The sequence below is a fragment of the Amblyraja radiata genome, chromosome 8, assembly GCF_010909765.2.
Source record: "Amblyraja radiata isolate CabotCenter1 chromosome 8, sAmbRad1.1.pri, whole genome shotgun sequence".
NCBI classification, from domain to species: domain Eukaryota; kingdom Metazoa; phylum Chordata; class Chondrichthyes; order Rajiformes; family Rajidae; genus Amblyraja; species Amblyraja radiata.
In genome coordinates, this window is record NC_045963.1 from 48,415,571 (window position 1) to 48,438,023 (window position 22,453).

Below are 22,453 nucleotides of genomic sequence, written 5' to 3' on the forward strand. Positions count from 1 at the left end.
CACATACACTAAGCCAATTAACCTACATACCTGCACGTCTTTGGAGTGTGGGAGGAAACTGAAGATCTCGGGGAAAACCCACGCAGTCACAGGGAGACCGTACAAACTACGTTCAGACAGCACCCGTAGTCGGGATCGAACCCGGGTCTCTGCCGCTGCAAGCATTATAAGGCAACAACTCTATCGCTGTGCCACCATGGCTGCCCATGGCCACAATGTCAGTAGTGACCAGTTTTTTGTCCTCTTGACTTCATATTGCAACACTAAATTGCTAGTGCATACTGTAATTTATTACAATTAGCTTACTGGCTCATGCAATTGACTTACTTTGGTATGGCAGCTTTTATAGATGGGAGCAGGGATTCAAGATCATTTATCTTTCCGAATTATACATATCCCTATCCCTCTCTCATCCAAGTCACTTCTACATCAAAGATTAGCATCAATTAATTAGTAAATATTTGAAAACAATTTAGGATTTAACTACGCTATCATATTGCCACAATTACCTCCTTATAGAACTTAAAAAATCATGATTAAATACAATTACTTCAGATCCTAAATTAGAATTTGACAGGAATACACAATGGCCTGGATGCAGATAAAGGTATTCCTAAATTGTAATTCAGCAGCAAAAATAAGTCACAACAATCTCCAAAAGGGTTGTGTAGTTGCCAGCTCTTGGCATTTACAGTAGATCAAAGCTGCTGGCACAGACACAAAGGGCTGGAGGTCCCCTCCTGTGGTGTAGGGTTGCATTTTACGATGACCACTGGACCACTGTATGCATCGCAACCTCCAAAGAGGCAGGCATTCCACAGGCATTCTTCATTGTGTTATAGTATGACCATTCTCAGATTCTGTCAAAATATGATTTGACATTGGTATTTCACTAATCCACCTGGGAAGCAAAAGCAAAGAAAGTTTGTCAGAAAATGATCGACATCTATGTAAAGTGGAAGTATACTCCCCTTTGTGGTCTTATGATGATTTAAACACATGTTTTATGGAGAACATACCTTTATTTCACATGATAAATACCTAGTGTGGGTGTAGCAATGACATATTAAGACAGAATATCTCAGGCCTGGTGAATTCTGTGTCAAACAAGGCACAGAGAGAAAAGAGAAGATTGGAATAAGAAATAAGACCACACTACTATAACTCCATGAGAGGAAAAAGACACAGAAAAGTAACATATAACTTCCAAAAATCCTCATTAAAATAGAGCTGTGAAAGAATGAGAGTCAATAGTTATTGCTTGGGACCAGTGGGACTGGTGGCAATGATTAATCATTTTCACTTTGTATAGGGGGTACTTACAGCAATGGCTAGAATAAATATTTCCAGCAGCTTTAGTTTGCATCTATTGTGCAAATTTAACAACTTCACGACAATCAATACAAATAACTGACAAGGCAGAGATGTAATTTTTGTGAAGTAACAGAGCAACGCAACTTGGACTGCAACCTTTGGGTGCTTCATCCCACATCTGCTCTCCATCTGGACCAGCTATACCTCTTACTTGTGAATAATAACAAGTGCTGTCACCTTATTTCAACACCTAATTCTTGCCAATTGCAATTTCTCAAAGATGTACCATCTTGAAGCATTAAATTGCTACACCATTTTGCAAATTATCCTGATATTCCCACATGGAGACGATCCACTCAAGTCACTAATGGCTGGTGGGGTGTCAGATAGTAAGCAGGGTCCAACAGTTTTCTGGTTCCACATACAACCCATCTATCTCTCCAGCTTGCAGAGGTTCACGACCTCCGACCCGCATTCTAGCATCAGTGTATGAGAGTCAGTGAACTTTTGAAAAGGGTAAATTAATGTTACTGTTAAGTCACAGGTCAGTGACTAGCTACAGCTGACGCATGAGAGATGGATTGCAAAACTAGAGAATTGTGCATTCACTGTCCCCAATCTTTATAGCTGAAGCAACCCAATGAGGTTAAAACTTCTTCAGCAAACTACCTTTATATAACAACATAAGGATATAAGTAAGAGAAGCAGGAGTAGGCCATGCAGCCCTCTTTACTGCTTTTATCCCATTCCCTAATATTAGAGCTACCTTGTTTCCCACTCCAGGCAAAGTCAAATCAAGCTGAGCTAATTGTCATATGCACACACACAGCGAGGTACAGGTATAAGGGAAAATCTTGCTTGCAGCAGCATCACCTGTACATAGACTCAGGTGACATATAAAACATAAATTATAATCAAATGCTACAAGACAGTTAAAAGAAAAAGAAAAGGTGCAAAGACAAGGGTGTCACAGTGGCACAGCGGTGGAGTTGCTGCCTTAAGGCACCTGAGACCCGGGTTCGATCCTGACTACGGGTGCTGTCTGTATGGAGTTTGTGCGTTCTCCCCGTGACAGCGTGGGTTTTCTCCGGGTGCTCCGGTTTCCTCCCACATACCAATGTGAAAATTGTAAATTGTCCCTAGTGTGCAGGATAGTGCTAGTGTGCAGGGATCACCGGTTGGCGTGGACTCGGTGGTCCAAGGACCTGTCTCCTCGTTGTAAACTAAACTAAACAAGGCATTATTGCAAAACACAATGAGAAAACAATCCATGGTAATGCAAAATGTGACCCGCAGTGCTCTGTTGCTGAGATTACCAATGGGAAGTTCATTCAGGAACCTGATGATTGAAGTAAAGTTGTTGTTTCTGTACCTCCTGCCTGTTAGTAGCAGCGGGAAGAGGCCATGCATGGCCTGGATGATGCGGTTCATAATGGTAGATGTAGCCTACATGAGGTAAATCTCATGTAGGTGCTTCCGGTGGTGTGGATGACTGGGACCCATGAAGGACCAGGCTGTGTCCACCACTCTCTGCAACCTCTTGCATTCCTGTGCATTGGAATTGCCATTCCATTTTTTCTTCCTCTTCTAAAATTTAAGAAGTCTGGAATATTTAATTCCCAACCACAGTCATTTTGCAACCTTGGGGCTTTGTGCTGGAGATTAGATTGAACCCATTTCAATTTTTGTCATTAATTCACTTTCACCTTCTTTACTATAAATGGTGCATGGATTCTAATAGAACAGAGAACAGTATGCATAGCATAGGAATGGACCCTTTGACCCACAATGCTGGTGCCAAACATGTTGCCAAGTTAAATTGATCTCATCTGCCTGTACATGATCAATAATCCCTCTACTCCCTGCACTTCCGTGTGCCTATCTTAAAACCTCTTAAACACCACTATTGTGTCTGCCAGGCCACTACCCCTGGATGTGCATTGCTGTCCCCCACCAACCTCTGTGTAAAAAACCTGTCCTACATATGTCTAGTAAACTTACCCCCTCTCACCCTATAGTTATGCCCTCCTAGTGTTGGAGATTTCCAACCTGCGAAAAAGGTTCTGACTGTCTCCCCTATCTATGCCTCTCATAATTTTATATACTTTACTAAATCTCCTCTCAACCTCCGACATTTCAGGGAAAACACATCACTTCCTTCACCAGCCATTAAGCAGGCGGGGACAGGGAAATTGGGGGGAGTTCTGTCTAAAAAATTCACACAGTGCAAAGCCAAGGTGATACAAGCACACATCGTGATGAAAAGGAAGGTTGGTGCTGTAATTAAGAAGGCTAAGCGCAGTGTACGATTCGAGCCATCAACGCCATTCACTGTGATCATGGCTGATCATCCACAATCAGTACCCCGTTCCAGCCTTCTCCCCATATGCCTTTACTCCACTATAACCATATAATAACCATATAACAATTACAGCACGGAAACAGGCCATCTCGACCCCTCTAGTCCGTGCCGAACACATAATCTCCCCTAGTCCCATATACCTGCGCTCAGACCATAACCCTCCATTCCTTTCCCATCCATATTAACTATCTTTAAGAGCTCTATCTAACTCTCTTTTGAAAGCAGCCAGAGAATCTGTCTCCACTGCCTTCTGAAGCATAGAATTACACAGATTCACAACTCTCAGGGTGAAAAAGTTTTTCCTCATCTCCGTTCTAAATGGCCTAGCCCTTATTCTTAAAGTGTGGCCACTGGTTCTGCACTCCCCCAACATCGGGAACATGTTTCCTGCCTCTAGCATATCCAATCCCTTAATAATCTTATATGTTTCAATAAGATTCCCTCTAATCCTTCTAAATTCCAGGGTATACAAGCCCAGCCGCTCCATTCTTTCAACATATGGCAGTCCAGCCATCCCTGGAATTAACCTCGTGAACCTGCACTCCACCAATAGCAACAATGTCCTTCCTCAAATTTGGAGATCAAAACTGCACACAATACTCCAGGTGTGGTCTCACCAGGGCACTGTACAACTGCAGAAGGACCTCTTTGCTCCTATACTCAACTCCTCTTGTTATGGCCAACATGCCATTAGCTTACATGCCCGCTGTACCTGCAAGCTTACTTTCAGTGACTGATGTACAAGGACACCCAGAACTCGTTGTACTTCCCCTTTTACTAACTTGACACCCTTCAGATAACAATCTGCCTTCCTGTTCTTGTCACCAAAGTGGTTAACCTCACATTTATCCACATTAAACTGCATCCGCCATGCATCTGCTCACTCACTCAACTTGTCCAAGTCGCCCTGCATCCTCATAGCATCCTCCTCACAGTTCACACTGCCACCCAGCTTTGTGTCATCTGCAAATTTTCTAATATTACTTTTAAACCCTTCAACTAAATCATTGATGTATATTGTAAATAGCTGCGGTCCCAGCACCGAGCCTTGCGGTACCCCACTAGTCACTGCCTGCCATTCTAAAAGGGACCCGTTGATCCCTACTCTTTGTTTTCTGTCTGCCAACCACTTCTCTATCCATGTCAGTACCCTACCCCCAATACAATGTGTTTTGAATTTTGCCCACTAATCTCCCATGTGGGACCTTATCAAAGGTTTTCGGAAAGTCCAGGTACACTACATCCACTGGCTCTCACTTGTCCATTTTCCCTGTTACATCCTCAAAAAACTCCAGAAGATTAGTCAAGCATGATTTTACTTCGGAGTCACGTGAGTGACTACGTGAAGAACCCCGCCAGGACGCATGCGTGTCATATCGCTACACGCATTGCGAAACAGTCAGGCGGGGTGGAACTACGTTCCCCCGCAGCGGCAGTTTAAAAGCCGGAACCTGCAGGTGAGAGTACTCTGCGGTCTTTTTGTGTTTCCCCATACTGATTACAGGTGGGGAGCATGGACAAGTCGAAGAAAGCAATGAGGGCTGCGACAAAGCTGGTGGGGGAGGACCGCGGAGTAGCGGGCAGCCAGCAGCGGCCAGCGGCACTTGAATCACCTATAATGGGATCAGCTGTGCACGATGTCGCCTCCGCACCGGCCAGATCCACTCCGCGGCTGGGCGGTAAGGCAAAACAAAAAAACAACAAAGTCGTGGACTCAGATGAGTCCGACTTTGAGCAGCCGCTGGCGGCCAGCGACCGTGAGCGCTGGAGCCGGATGGAGCGGTGTGTGGAGCATTTGCTCCAACGTGACAGGCTCCGGGAGATGGAGTCGAGTCATTGTGGGCTCTATGTAAAACCCACAGCAACACCTCTTGTAGGGCTGCACAGTGCTTCTCCCTCGGCAGAGGGGAGTACTGGGGGTCAGTACTGGGCTGATCCTGAAGAGGGGTTTGCAGAAGAGAAATCAAGTGTGCAGGGGATGCAGGAACGTGAAAATCTACTGGACATGGTGTCCAACTTCATGCAGCCAGACCAGACCGGCCAAAGCCTGGAGCAAAAACTAGCTGCCAGTATAGATTATATGTCCTTTAACCAGCTACAAGAACAGGCTGCATTGGACACCACGTCAAGACACCTGGCACCGGGCAACTGTATTTCCCTGAATGTTCCTGTAGTAAATACTTGTATATGGAAACATATTGGAATAGGAGTTAGAGGCATGGATATCAAACTCCAAAAGGTATTAAAACTCCTAACAGCGGGGATAACAGCTTTCACCTGCACAGTGGATGAGAAGGACATGTCGCAGGACCAACAGCATCAGAAATAAACAGCATCAGGAAGAGTGCCATCTGACCTACTTTAAACCCGAAATTCGCGGGTCTGTGCAAACCTGGAAATGTAAAACCACCAATACTACTATTTGGAGGTAACCTATCGAAGCAAGTCAAGGAGCTCGATGAGGAAGCAAAAACCCTGGGACTCATAAAAGGGACTTCATCAAAAACCCTGGGACTCATAAAAGGGACTTCATCAAAAACCCTGGGACTCATAAAAGGGACTTCATCAAAAACCCACTACGGCCATAGACAGCACCCTTACGCACCCACCAGTAGAACAAGACTGACTGGTGAAAGCTCGAAGGTCCGGTACACCGAACATGAGTCTTTTTTTAGGCTATGGCCCAGGCCGGCCTTCTTGGAAGATACGCAAACCTCCAACATCAACCAAACCACAAACCCAGACACCGACGCCTCAACATCAACGAAGGATTTACAAAAAGAAGTAAACCTGCCACTGGTAACTATGGAGGTAGGTGGGTCTGGTTCCCTACAAATTGCAGGGAGCATGGAGGTTGGGGGGAGATTACACTCCTTTCTGGATGCATGGAGTATGTTAACTACCGACACTTATATTTTAAGCAGTATCCAGGGATATACCATAGAATTTATACACAAGTACAGCCCTCCAGTTCAACATATACCGAACCGAATGTTCGTACTTTCCGGTAAAGAAAAATCAGAAGCGCATGCTGAACTGGAGCGGCTTTACGCAAAAGGGGTAATTGAAAAATCCCAACACGAACCGCTAGAATTCGGGTCCAATATCTTTACCAAAAACAAAAAAGATATTGGTTGTCGCATCATCATAGATCTGACCAAATTGAATACATTTGTACAATATATTCATTTTAAAATGGAAACCTTTGTTACTGCAAAACAATTGATTTCCAAAGGTTACTTCATGGCTAGCATCGATTTAAAAGATGCTTACTATTCAGTGCCTATACGAGGTGACCACAGATGTTACTTAAAATTCAACTGGATGGGACAGCACTGACAGTATAGAGCGCTGCCAAATGGTTTAACATCAGCCCCAAGGCTGTTCACAAAAATTTTGAAACCAGCCCTAGCGTTTCTACGGAAACAAAAACACACGGTCATGGCATATCTAGATGACATACTTATTGTGGGCAAAACTTTGGAATTGGCCAAACAAACTGTAACAGCCACAAAACAGTTATTTGAAAAACTGGGGTTTATCATCCATCCAGTTAAATCTAAATTAACGCCTTCCACTACTATGGACTATTTGGGGTTCACCATTGACTCAGTTCACATGTCGGTGACTTTGCCAAAGGGAAAGGCTATAGACTTAATAGAGGCTTGCAATAACCTCATTGACATCAGTAAACCGTCCATCAGATTGGTAGCAAAAGTAATTGGCAAAATGGTGGCTGCTTTTCCAGCCACACAATTTGGACCTTTACATTACCAAAATTTACAGAGAGCAAAAATACAAGCACTCAAAATTAATGCTGGTCATTTTGACAGACCAATTAAGCTACCAATCAAAGCTATAATGGAACTAAAATGGTGGATAGATAGCATTCGGCTTTGTTTCAATCCAATCATTATCAGCAACCCTTCTATGGTGCTACAAACTGTGCCAGTGCACTTGGTTGGGGTGCCACCAATTCCATCTCCAGCTGTGGAGGTAGATGGACTGCTCAGGAGGCATCATTATTACTAACACTGGGCATAAACTACCTGGAAATGTTGGGTGCATTCTATGGCCTAAAGTCATATTGTACTGGGTCATATCACCAGCATGTTAGACTACAGATTGACAATACCACCGTGGTAGCATATATCAACCACATGGGTGGAAACAAATCGACATCATGTGACAATCTGGCTAATACAATTTGGCAATGGTGTATCCAGAGAGATATTTTGATATCAGCTACTTACCTACCAGGTAAACTAAATTTAGTGGCAGACACCAGGTCATGCAAATTTAATGAAAACACCGAATGGATGTTGAATAAAAAAGTATTTGCTGATATTACAGCACGGTATGGAACACCAGATATCGATCTATTCGCATCCAGGCTTAATCACCAGTTATCAAACTATGTTTCGTGGGAACCAGACCCTGGGGCAGCGGCGACAGATGCATTTTCGCTGCATTGGGGGAAATTGTTTATTTATGCATTCCCTCCTTTCTGCCTCATCAGTCGGGTATTAAGGGAAATACAGCAAGACTCTGCGTCTGGTATTTTGGTAGTACCCGATTGGCCTACTCAACCATGGTTCCCAGTGATACTGAACATGGTATTAGAACCGTGTATCACCATCCAGAATAGACCAGACTTATTGGTTCATCCCGTAACGAGGGATAGCCACCCATGCCATAACTATATGAATTTATTAATTTGTAGAGTCTAAAAATACCACTACTACAGCTGGGACTGACGGACTGAACAGTGAACATGATTTCGGCGGCCCACAGACAGTCCACCAAAAAACAGTACCTGGTCTATATCAGGAAGTGGGAGATGTAATGTCACAAAAACAGCATCACCTACAGAGAAATGATCATCCCGTCTGTTCTGGAATACCTGGCAGGCCTCCATTATGATGAGGGGCTCAGTTATAGTGCCATCAACTGCGCCAGAAGTGCCTTATCGACTTATCTATGGTAAGGAACAGAGCGTCACTCTGTTGGGACTCACCCACTGGTAACAAAACTTATGAGGGGAATTTTTAATACCAATCCCCCAAGAACCAGGTACTCCCAAATATGGGATGCGAGTATTGTCCTGAAGATGCTCAGGAATTGGTCTCCAGCAACAGCTCTGTCCCTACATAGACTGACATTAAAAACAGTCATGCTAATGGCTTTGGTCACAGCACAAAGGGTACAGTCATTACATAAATTAAAACTGGACAACATGACTTCTTCATCTGAAAATATTACATTTCATATTTATGAATTAGTTAAGCAGAACAGACAGGGATCAGCAGGCCTCAATATAGAATTTAGGTCTTACCCAACAGATGATCGTCTCTGTATAGTAAGACATTTGTCGTTATACATGGAGAACACGAAAATCATCAGAGGCAATGAGAAGGCACTTTTAGTCAGCCATAAGCAACCACACAAAAGAGTGACGGTCCAGGTCATCTCAAGATGGCTGAAACAGGCTCTAAATTTGTTTAAAAAGGAGTCTAAGAGTAAACCTAGCAATTATAGACCTATTAGTTTGACGTCAGTGGTGGGCAAATTAATGGAAAGAATACTTAGAGATAATATATATAAGCATCTGGATAAACAGGGTCTGATTAGGAACAGTCAACATGGATTTGTGCCTGGAAGGTCATGTTTAACTAATCTTCTTGAATTTTTTGAAGATGTTACTCGGGAAATTGATGAGGGTAAAGCAGTGGATGTTGTGTATATGGACTTCAGTAAGGCCTTTGACAAGGTTCCTCATGGAAGGTTGGTTAAGAAGGTTCAATGGTTGGGTATTAATGGTGGAGTAGCAAGATGGATTCAACAGTGGCTGAATGGGAGATGCCAGAGAGTAATGGTGGATGGTTGTTTGTCAGGTTGGAGGCCAGTGACGAGTGGGGTGCCACAGGGATCTGTGTTGGGTCCACTGTTGTTTGTCATGTACATCAATGATCTGGACGATGGTGTGGTAAATTGGATTAGTAAGTATGCAGATGATACCAAGATAGGTGGGGTTGCGGGTAATGAAGAAGAGTTTCAAAGTCTACAGAGAGATTTATGCCAGTTGGAAGAGTGGGCTGAAAGATGGCAGATGGAGTTTAATGCTGATAAGTGTGAGGTGCTACATCTTGGCAGGACAAATCAAAATAGGACGTACATGGTAAATGGTAGGGAATTGAAGAATGTAGGTGAACAGAGGGATCTGGGAATAACTGTGCACAGTTCCATGAAAGTGGAATCTCATGTAGATAGGGTGGTAAAGAAAGCTTTTGGTGTGCTGGCCTTTATAAATCAGAGCATTGAGTATAGAAGTTGGGATGTAATGTTAAAATTGTACAAGGCATTGGTGAGGCCAATTCTGGAGTATGGTGTACAATTTTGGTCGCCTAATTATAGGAAGGATGTCAACAAAATAGAGAGAGTACAGAGGAGATTTACTAGAATGTTGCCTGGGTTTCAGCAACTAAGTTACAGAGAAAGGTTGAACAAGTTAGGGCTTTATTCTTTGGAGCGCAGAAGGTTAAGGGGGGACTTGATAGAGGTTTTTAAAATGATGAGAGGGATAGACAGAGTTGACGTGGAAAAGCTTTTCCCACTGAGAGTAGGGAAGATTCAAACAAGGGGACATGACTTGAGAATTAAGGGACTGAAGTTTAGGGGTAACATGAGGGGGAACTTCTTTACTCAGAGAGTGGTAGCTGTGTGGAATGAGCTTCCAGTGAAGGTGGTGGAGGCAGGTTCGTTTTTATCATTTAAAAATAAATTGGATAGTTATATGGATGGGAAAGGAATGGAGGGTTATGGTCTGAGCGCAGGTATATGGGACTAGGGGAGACTATGTGTTCGGCACGGACTAGAGGGGTCGAGATGGCCTGTTTCCGTGCTGTAATTGTTATATTGTTAATACAGGCTGGGGTGGATACTAATATTTTTAAATCTCATTCCACCAGGGCTGCAGCTACATCGGCAGCTATGCAGTTGGATGTACCAATGGACCAAATCCTCAAGACAGCAGGATGGTCAAGGGAAAAAACATTCCAACTATTTTATCATAAACCAGTCATTAAACCTGGAAGGTACACAAAATTGCTGGGGAAACTCAGCGGGTGCAGCAGCATCTATGGAGCGAAGGAAATAGGCGACGTTTCGGGCCGAAACCCTTCTTCAGACCTGGAACGTTTGCAGAAACAATTTTAAGTTCTGTAATTTAATTTACCCCATAAATAGGGGCTATAATTTTGTGTTAATAAATTTCATGGATTTCAATGTCGGATTCATGTCAAAAATATGTTGACACAATTCTTCCTACAGTCATTAAGGCAGATGTGATGCATGGACTCGTTTCCACGGCATGAAATCACAGAGCTTTGAAATCTTCACGTAGTCACTCACGTGACTCCGAAGTAAAATAGTAAGATTAAACGAGAACTTACCAGTTCGAAGTTTGATCGTTATTTTATGAGGAGTACGTTGAGGGAATACGTGCCCTCCGCTCCCACCCATGATCATATACTCAACTGGTATTTCTTCTCTAATCTTACTATGTTTAAGTCATTACAGTTATTTGTGATTTCACACCGCTGCTTTGAAGAATGACACGCATGCGTCCTGGCGGGGTTCTTCACGTATTCCCTCAACGTACTCCTCATAAAATAACGATCAAACTTCGAACTGGTAAGTTCTCGTTTAATCTTACCATTTCCCCTTCGTAAATCCATGCTGACTCGGACCGATCCTGTTAATGGTATCCAAATGTGCTGCTATTTCATCTTTTATAATTGACTCCAGCATCTTCCCCACCACCGATGTCAAGCTAACTGGTCTATAATTCCCCGTCTACATTTACCCTTCCTATTCCTTTCATGATCTTTTACACCTCCATAAGATCATCCCTCATCCTCCTGCACTCCAATGAATAAAGTTCTAGCCTGCTCAACCTATCCCTATAGCTGAGGCCCAAGAATCCTGGCAACATCCTCCTAAATCATCTCTGTACCCTTTTCAACTAAACAGCATCTTTCATATAATAAGTTGACACAATGTCAGGCATCTGCAACTCCCTTCCTGAAGTAGTGTTGCAGGAAGAAACTCTCACCACTTTTAAACAATCTATGAATGTGTAAAACCATAGTCTCCAGGAGTAAGAACCTGGTGTTGAAAGGTGTTCCGGGATCGTTTATGACCGGAACAGACACAAAAGGCCGAATGCTCTCTTTCTGTGCAATACGTTTTCCACGATTCAAAAACGTGTGTAAACCAATTCAATATCCAACCAGTATCCAAACCAGTTTCACCAAGATGCAGGCTAGAACGTCACAGGAGACACTTCTTCCCTGTGGCTGTCAACATGTACAACTCCTCCCCCTTCTGTCATTGGGTAGACTGAGACTGACCCCACCCCCCCCACCTCCACCTCCCCATCAATATTTAAACATCCCCAATCCTTTCCACTTGTCACTTTAATTTCATGTTTCATGTATTTTATGTTTTTATGACTGTTGGCAGATCAATTTCCCTCCTGGGATAGTCTATAGTATCGTTTCGTATCGTAACAGCAGATTACATTGAATATAATTCTGCTTTTCATTTTTAGTAAGGGCCTTAAATGTTGAGATATTTGTTATAGGTAATGTGCTACAAATGTATAGTTCTGACCGGGCTATTTTGGGAGCACATATGACCCTCACTGATCAAGGAGTTCAAATCTAGGCAAAGACTGAAACGCATAGTTACAATGGTCCCCTCACAAATCTCAGGGAACTCATTGAAGTTATCAGAACTGTACTGCTTCCACTGATATTTTGATAATCTATAATTGGAAACAGCCTTCTTCATACCATAATGCTGTCTGTGTGACTCTGCTGAACACAAACTGGCAACATTACAACATTGAACACACCTCAAAGACATTTTAATGGCTAGGAAAAACTTACGGGCACCCTGAGGTTTTGAGGGCAATAAATAAATGTAGGCCTACATTACCTTACTAACCCAATACTTACTTCACACAAAGCAACAAGAGAAACAGGTAAAATGGAAAATAGAATTCCTTTCAAGAAGTATGATTAGGAAGTAAAGGAAGACTGTTGCTGATAATCTGGAACACATTTCTACAAACGATAATTATTAGTTTTGAATGCGAGTTCACTAGATTTATTATTCAATGCAATTACGGCAAAATGAAGAGAATAGACAGTTTGATTCAGTAAAGGGCATGTCCCACTTAGGCTATTTTTTAGACGACTTCAGGCGACTAGACTGTCACCACATGGTCGCCGGGGTGTTGCCTGTATGGTCGTGAGTAGTGTCCTCAGTCGCCCAATGAATCGTAGAGTCTTTCCGGTCGCCGCTGGATGTTCAACATGTTGCGACAGTGTGTTTGACGCCAAGAAGCGTAGCTTGACTTCTCCTGACGTATGTGCTGTCGTAGTTGTCGCCAGGTTAACATAGGTTGTCGCCAGATTAACATAGGTTGTCGCCAGATTAACGTAGGTTGTCGCCAGGTGACGTAAATTGTCGCCGGTGCTGACTTCGTTTTTTTATGTTGTTAAAGTAATGATTCTTTTTCAAATTTTATGTGAAAGGGGGGTCCAGTCGCTGGTTTTTCAGCGACCTGCTACAACTATGACAGTCGCGGCAGTCACCAAAAAATAGTCTAAGTGGGACAGGCCCTTTATGGATTGACTGTGACAGGATAGGTTAATGAAACTATTTTTCTTTCTGTTGCCACAAAACCAGCCATTTAAATCTGGCATGAGAATTTTGCCTTAGAATTGGTATAAGAGTTTCATTCACGACGTGAATAACTTTATTATGCATACAAACGCCATCCAATTGTTTTATTTCTCAAATACAAGTTTTGTAAAAGCATCGAGGTATATGGAAGATTAAGTGGGGCATGATTCACAGGCAGTCACAGAATCATAAAGAGGCCCTATGCCATCCATCAACCCATCGATTTATCCCAATATGATGTTAATCTCATTTTTTTATTCTCCCTATACTCTCCTTACCTAAACCTTCACCCTGCCAGATTCTACCACTCACCTACACAGTAGGGTAATTTACATTAGATATTTAACTACAAACTTGCACATCTCTAGAGGGTGAGGAGAATCCAGAACACCAGGTGAGAGCGACACAGTCACAGGGAGAACATGCAAACACCCCACAGAGAACACTGGAGGTCAGGATCAAACTCTAGTCAATAGCTGGGAAGGAGCAGCTCTACTACCTGCACCACTGGACCACCCTAACTTTGCTGTGTCCGTGGTGCAGTGTCTGTCCACCCACTAACAACCAGTACCATTGAAGGGAACAAAATGCTGCAGAAGTAAATAATTTTGACCACAAGCCATGCTCCTTCCATAAACAACACTTAAGTGCAGAGAAGATATGTACTCCCCATGCTACCAATACATGAATCAAGGTGTCAACTAAATAGAAAGGCATGACCCCTTCACTATTGCATGTTGTTGTACCTGAATCTGAAAAATTGTTTCTGAGTAGTCAACGCAACATATTGGAAGAAAATGCAATGTCAACGAAAAACTACAACTGCAGTACTGAAAATGAGAAAGATAAGTCATAGATTGAGGACCCCCGAGGATCCGAGGGACAGTGGATTGTGCACTGTGTATGAGTAGCTTTTGTTGTTGGGTTTTGTGGTTTTGTCAGATTGTATTAGATTTATAAAGAGACATTAATGGATTACATGATTGGGCAGGGTAGTAGCAAAAAAGATTCTCTCATCTAGGCAAATGTGGAGTCGTGAGAATCGATGTTTGTAGGATCCATATCCCACTGATTCAATTTCTGTAGATCTGTCACTGGTAAGAGTCAGTGTTTGATTCTGTATCACGGTGAGAGTCATTGTGTGGGAGACCCATACCGCACTAATTGTCAAGGGCTATGGGGCTGTTCCCCAGTGAAAATCAATGTATGCAATCCATCTCCCAGTGAGAGTCAGTGTTTTTGTGACTCATGCTATCCAAGGGGAATGGATGCATATCATTCTATGGGCACTTGGAACTGTGTGGTTCTGATGTTCTCTTATCCCACAAGAAGAATGGATGTGTATCTTTGTATAGGTTCATGGGGATTTGTGATTCCAACGCTCTCTTCATATTCCCTAAACTGAGTTTCACCCCAGTTATTATAGGATCACAGGGAGGCAGTAATATTCCCAGCAGAATATAACACCCCCATATTGATCAAAGTCCCACTGAACAAAGGATCAAGTTGGGGATTTGTTGTATACATTGTATCTGTGAGTTACAGCAATGGAGATCGAGCAAGAGTGGAGATAGAGGTTAGCATTGCGTTCAAAGTTCCACTCACTGATCTGAGAAGGAGAAGATCAAGGAGTCATAGAAATGATGCAAGAAAGTTAGAAATAATGCAAGGCAAAGGGAAAAGGGAGCAAGCAGATTAAAGAATAAATGAGTGCGTAGATCCAAGTTGTTATGCTCCAGCCCATCCCACATCGGCAATGTCTTTTCCAATAATATCTCTCCATCCACTCAAATGTTAATGTATAATTAGTGAATCTTGAAACTTCACAACACATTACAGCCAAGTGCCACTTCTCAAAGAGGGAATAATTTTCATGCTGTCATTGTTGTGGTTAATTACACATTTTGTGATTTTCAAATTTACCTGCTCTCAGAAATTTGTCTCTATCCTGTCTGCTGCATGATGGCGTTTAATCCATGATTTTAACTAAAGGGTTCTGAACAGATCCAACCTCGGTGAAGGCCAGCATCAAGCAAGGCAACAACATCACATCACCACTGCCTCCCTCCAGCATTCCCGTCATTTTCAACAAGTTTCCAAGAACAGAGTATCTAAATTAAAGGGCAAAGGGAACTGTTGAATTTCATTGAATTCACCCCAAGAAAGAAGATCAATCCAGCCTCAGTCTTGCAGTACACAATGCTTGTGTATGTGGGTACTGAGAGGACTCACTCCAAATCAGCATCAAGCTACTCACTGAAGCATCTGGGAAAATATTCTTTGTCCTAAATGTTTTCAAAGAATATCCTGGATCAACCTGCACCACCGCACAGTCCTACTCCAGTCAACGAAGATCGATAATAAGATCTAGAATATGCGCACCACCTCCTACATCTTGGATGCCACCTCTTTGCAAAGGCAGACATTGAGGATGAAATTCGCTGTTGTGATCGCAGTGCCAGCACAGCCTTTGGTCATCTGAAGAAAACAGTGGTTTGATTTGGAGATCATGATCTGAAATCTAGCACAAAGCTTATGATCTTTTGGGCAGGAGCGATCTTGTTTGCTTCTGAGATGAGGAATACCTTCAGTAGGTACCTCAAAGCACTGGAGAGATACCATCAGCACTTTCTCCATGGACTGTTCCATATTGACTGGCATCATGGGCAAGCCAACATCAGCATGTTTTTGACTTTTACCAGGCCACCGTCAAGGCAAGCGAGCTTCCTCAGGCCACATGACTCCCATGCCCAATAATGAATTTGGTCAACAGGAACTCTCGTTCAAACTACACCACATTAAGAGGTTACCAAAAGGACAGAGTAATATTCCTAAAGTTTCCATGAAACAGAGTATAACACCCCAACCAACTTAGTATGGCACAATGGTGCAGGTGATCAAGCCTCACAAGACTAGATACCTGGGTTCAATCCAGACCTTGGTTGTTGGCTGAATGGAGTTCAAAGGTTCCCTGTTAACATGTGGGTTTCCTCCAGTATTCCAGTTTCCTTCCACTTCCCAAACAGTTGGTTAATTGGTCATGCTAAACTGCCTGTGCTGTGTTGGTGAGTGGTAGGATCTGGGTTGAGCTAAAGAGAATGGGGATAAGAAAAATATATAGGTTCAGTGGAAATGCATGGTTGATTGTTGGCATGGATTTGATGGACTGAAGGGCCTCTTTCCATGCTGGACATTCTGACTCTAACCAATGACTGTTTACAATGAGAAAAGATCATCCAAGGCTGACCGTGAGAAACTTGAGTCTCTTCATTTGGAGTACAGGACAGAGGAGCCATGCTACCTCCCACACTACCCACCCACCTGTCCCATCAAGCATTTTCTGCCCCAACTGTGGCTGTGTCTGCATGGCCCACATTGGCCTCATCCACCACCTTGGAACACACAGAACTGAAATGGAAGCAAGTCATCCTCACTGCTGAGGAGGGGCCAAACAAGAAGTTACACAACAGTTTCACTTTGACCTTTTTTTATTACTGCTCCGTGGAATTAAAGGCATTTCTTCTGTCGGCTTCGAAAACAATTTAAGATTTATTGCCAGTTTAAAAGGGAGGTGCTACTAAGGCCAAAGCTAGAAAATGTTAGCTTTTTTAATTGCCTTTTAATTTGGAACATGAAAGCCAACAATACTGCACCCCAGTGAACAATAAATTTCATATTGCTTGACAACGCCAAGTCTTCTGCACTTCACATAATTTCTTTCATATTCAGGCAGTGTACCATATTGTCCTGCACACTGAAATACAGGCTGCTTTGGTATGAACAGTAATAACTCTCCTTAATCACATTTAACCACAAAAACTATAAGCCACTCATTAAGCCTAGTGATAGTTCTTTGCGACCATGTTTGTATGTGTCAGTTGGATTCCTGTCATATTTTGTCCACAATGTACTCCTGGGATGTATTCCCATGCTGGGGACAAGACCTATTTCCTCCTTTTCTGAAAATAATTCTATACATTGACTTTGGTATTATTGAGATGTATTCGCCATTTGTTTCTGCTGGTAAATTGATATAGATTCATAGAGTCATAGAGTGATACAAAGTGGAAACAAGCCCTTTGGCCCAACTTGCCCACACCGACCAACATGTCCCAGCTACATTAGTCCTACCTGCCTACATTTAGTCCATATCCCTCCAACTTGTCCTATCCATGTATCTGTCTAACTGTTTCTTAAACATTGGGATAGTCACCGCCTCAACTACATCCTCTGGCAGCTTGTTCCATACACCCACCACTCTTTGTGTGAAAAAGTTTCCCCTCAGATTCCTTCAACTTGAACCAACTGTATGTCCCCTGGTCCTTGACTCCCTACTCTGGGCAGCAGTTTCTGTGCATCTACACAATTTATTCCTCTCATGATTTTATACATTACTAGACAAAGTGGGACCCGTTGGGTCCCAGCATCACACGGGAGGGCTGGTCACCAACGCAATATTCCACCCCTCCACCAATTCCAATATTGCTCGCCAGTGGGGGGGGGGGCTTTCTGTTGCGCTAGTATGGGTGTTGCGGGCCGAAGGTACTGGTTTACAGAGGGCTAGTACAGACACAGTGGGCCGAATGGATTCTTGGGCTGGCATCCAACTGTTGCAACGATTTTAAAAGCCAAGCCAAGGCAAACAATTTGGCTGCAGCCACCCGACATCCAAAATTCATTTTGTGAACACAAACTTGTTTAAAAAGTTGAGGCAAACAATTGGGCTGCAGCCACCCGACAACCAAAATTCATTTTGTGAACACAAACCTTTAAAAAAGGCGAGGCAAGCAATTGGGCTGCAGCCACCCGACAACCAAAATTCATTTTGTGAACACAAACTTGTTAAAAAGGAGAGGCAAACAATTCGGCTGCAGACACCTGACAACCAAAATTCATTTTGTGAACACAAACTTGTTAAAAAGGAGAGGCAAACAATTGGGCTGCAGCCACCCGAAAACCAAAATTAATTTTGTGAACACAAACTTGTTAAAAAGGCAAGGCAAACAATTGGGCTGCAGCCACCCGACAACCAAAGTTCATTTTGTGAACACAAACTTGTTAAAAAAAAGGCGAGGCAAGCAATGGGGCTGCAGCCACCCAACAACCAAAATTCATTTTGTGAACAAACTTCTTAAAAAGGTGAGGCAAACAATTGGGCTGCAGCCATTTTAGAGCCGCATCGAGGGGACTCACCGTGGAGGAGACGTGCGTTCGGCGGGGGCAGCAGAGAGAATGGGGAATTTTTTAGAAACATTAATATCTCTCTGATTTTTCATCGATGGGAAAAATCCTCCGGTCCCGGAAGGCGGAGGGGGGCTCTGAGCGAGGTGGCCAAAATTGACGGCCGTAGGTGGCGGCGTTCTGTCGGAAATCGCAGCACAGTGGACCAAAAGCGGTCAAGATCAGAGTTTTAGTAATATAGATATAAGATCAAACTACATATGTCTTTCTTTCAGAATTAGGTCCAGTAACAGACTCACTGGAGTGTTAAAGGAAGCTTATGGAAATTTATCCATCTGCCCCAGCTTCTAAGCACATCCTCATAGAATCATAGAATCATAGAAAGTAGGTGCGAGAGTAGACCACCAGGTCCGTCGAGCCCGCACCGCCATTCACTCATGGCTGAACACTAAACAGACACACTTACCCACAAACAGTAGACACAAGACACAGAACACAAGACACTACCCTCCCCTCTATACCGCTATCACCCCTCTCCACCCCAAGAACCGCGTGATCTCCTGGGGGAGGCAAAAAACCGGATAAAAACCCAGGTCCAATTCGGGAAAAAAATCCGGGAAATTCCTCTCCGACCCCAATCCAGGCGATCGACACTTGTCCAGGAGATCACTCAGGTCTACTATACTAACCATACCTAGGTCCATATCCCTGCCCTCTCCCCGTAGCCCCTTATCCCCTTGGCAGCTAAAAAACCATCTATTTTTGACTTAAATATATTTAACGTTTCTGCTTCCACTGCTCCCTGGGGCAGTGAATTCCACAAACTAACCACCCTCTGGGTGAAGAAGTTCTTCCTCATCTCAGTTTTAAAAGAGCCCCCCCTCACTCTGCAACTATGTCCCCTAGTTCTAGCCTCCCCGATCATTGGGAACATCCTCGGTGCATCCACCCGATCAAGGCCCCTCACGATCTTATACGTTTCAATGAGATCGCCTCTCATTCTTCTAAACTCCAAAGAGTAGAGTCCCAGCTTACTTAACCTTTCCTCATATGTCAATCCCCTCATTGCAGGAATTAATCCTCCTGGGCCTATTATCTCACAAGGCCCCTCATTGGGGCAAATCAAAATCCTCTGCTTTTGCAATGCCCTCGCAAGGCTTTCACAACACCTCCCTATTACCTACAATGTTGTAACAAGAAAAATGAGAATGCCATAAACAGAGCAATGGAGGGAATGGACTGGCAATGTTTTGTGATGAGACCCTTATTCAGAAAGGGAATTGAAATTACAGATAAAACAAAGAGAATATTACTAATTGGGTAAGGCCTAATTAATCAAAGTGATTACAGTACCATCTGGTTAACAGGCTAATGAGGAGAGAAAGAAAACAAAGCACCTTGTAAAAGCTGTGAAGTGCAATTCAGAGCTGTTGCCAACACCTGAAACCAAACAACAATGCTGCAATTCACTAGTAGATCTGACGTAGTTGCAAGAAACTGCAGATGTTGGTTCACAAAAAAAGACACAAAGTGCTGGAGTAACTCAGCGGGTCAGGCAGCAACTTGGAGAACATGGATGGGTGACATTTCAGGTCAGGAACCTTCTACAGACTGAGTGTGGTGGGGGAAAGTGAAGGCTGCAGGTGAGAACGGGCAGGATATCCAAGTGAATTTGAGGCTAGGGTAGGGTAAAAGTTAGCGGTAAACTTAATGAGATCAACAAGTTTGGCACGGGTGCAGGAGGCAGCCCTAATTCAGTCGTCAATGCAGCAGAGGAAAAGTAGTCTAACATGCTGTGCTCTGGCTTAAAGCAATAATCTCTGCTGGTGTTTCCCATTGGGAATCAGGCATATACAGCAATGATGCAGCAATGATGCTGAAAACTGCCCTCATTATTTTTTATTGATTACTTTCCCTGTTATTCAATTTTCTAGTGTTCTTCATTCGGGTGATGGTGCTAAACATGGCACTTGCAATAAAAGCGAATGAGTTTCCAGGCAAACACAGACTATCTCTGTCTTCTGCAAAACATGGAACATGGGATGGTTTTGCTCTTCTAACGTTGAGGTCAAGATAACTTGTTTGTTGTGTAGGACAAACAGCCTATTATTAGGGAGGTGGTTCAGCAGTAGTGCACTCATTTCTGAACCAAACATCTCTTGGTCAAAACACACTGATGGATTTGTACATCTGATCTGATCTGGTCTTCAGTGCCATACTGAGGAGATGTTGCATGGCCGGAGGTGCCAGCTTTTCCTTGAAAAATGAAAAGACATCTTGTCTTCCCTCCTCAGACTTGACTTAATTGTCTCATCCAAAAACTAATTTACAAACTATTGCCTAATTACTTCAGTTTGTGTGTTGCATTGTTAGAGATGAAACTTTGCATGTTTTATTATAGTGCATTCCGCTCTCTGAAATTACTCAGACTGATCTGAACAGCTAAAGGTTGAATGAACCCAAAATTGTAGATTGATCTTTCTTTAATAGGGATGAAAAAAATTAATCCAGGTAAGGTTTTTTTTTTAAATTAAAAAAGCTTATTTTCAATAAAGCAAGCCAGAAAAGGAAAATAAAAGAATCAGTTCAGTAATGAGATTGTGTAACAACTTTTGGCTAGGACACCACTTTCCTAGTTGAATGAACAATGTGAGGCCTATAAAAAAAAAACTGCTAGCTGAATGGGCAGGCAGATGGCAGGTAAAATGTAACACAGAGAATTATGAAGTAATAAAGAAAGAATAAAAATGCAACATAATATATGGTGCAATCATAAAAGGTGCAGAAACAAATGGATCAGGTTGTATTCGAGTGCACTCTTTGCCAACAGCAGGCCTTGTCAATAGGGTGGCTTACGAGATGCTGAGATTCCTAAACAGATACGTGGAGTAGAACAGCCAGGAGTTGCGGTTAGGCACCAACATGTAGTTCTGCCTCCAGCTCTGGTCACCATACTCCAGGAAGGTATGTGAAAGTTTTAGAGAGGGTACCAGAAAAGATTTATGGGAATTGTTCCATGAATGAGGAATTTCAGCAAAATGGTTAAACTGGGGAACCTGAGATTGCAGCGACATTTGGACAAGGACCTGAGATTTAACATTTCAGGTAAAATATACCAGGGAAAAGTGAGGAAAATTGGTCCGACATGGAGTCTGGTCATGACTGAAAGTCTGCGTTTATAGGAGAGATGGTGATAAAATCAATGAGTGTTTGAAAGGGAACCTGATTGGCACGTGGCAGAATTATTTGCAGGGTTATGGGAAAAGATGAGGGGAATGGGAGTGACAAGCAGCAGAATAGACTTGATGAGCTGAATGGCTGAATCCTCTGAATCTTTGTGATGTTGGTAGGAATACAGACAGGTAATTAAGCAGATATCTCAGCTAAGGGACAGTGCCTCTGACCATATGGCACACCTTCAGAATTCCACTGAAGCCTGGAATTTTGATCTCAAGTCTTTGTTGTGGGGTTTGCACATGGATTTATTTGGGGATTAGAAACAAGAGTGCTAACTGCTGAACTGCAGCTGACACCTGCCGTGTTCAATTTCTCTACAATACTTTACACAATGCTTTGTCTTCCCTCAGCAAGCATGAAATGTTGGGATATATTATCAGTGATATGATTGTTCCAGTGGTCACTACTGAGCTACATGTCTCAGTGGCAGCTTTACAAGGTTTGTTTTCCTCTTTCTTCATGCCCGCCTTATGCCCTGAAGGTGGCAACTCCTTTCTGGAGCACATTTTAAAGGGATATCGGCAGTACCCCCATTATGTGCATGGTTTACCAGCGAGAACCAGTTCAAGTACAGATGATATTATGTCTGATCCTGATCCTAGTCTC

The 22,453-nt window shown here is 43.1% G+C and overlaps 1 protein-coding gene across 1 annotated transcript in view; it reads right to left on the minus strand.

Moving 5' to 3' along the window:
* Positions 1-292: 292 nt before the first annotated feature.
* LOC116976495 (solute carrier family 46 member 3-like) overlaps positions 293-22,453 on the minus strand; it is a 97,529-nt gene continuing 75,368 nt past the window's right edge. The window contains exon 7 of the mRNA XM_033026386.1: positions 293-901. Coding sequence (XP_032882277.1) covers positions 829-901 — 73 coding nt within the window. The 3' untranslated portion in view covers positions 293-828. The remainder of the gene's footprint in view (positions 902-22,453) is intronic.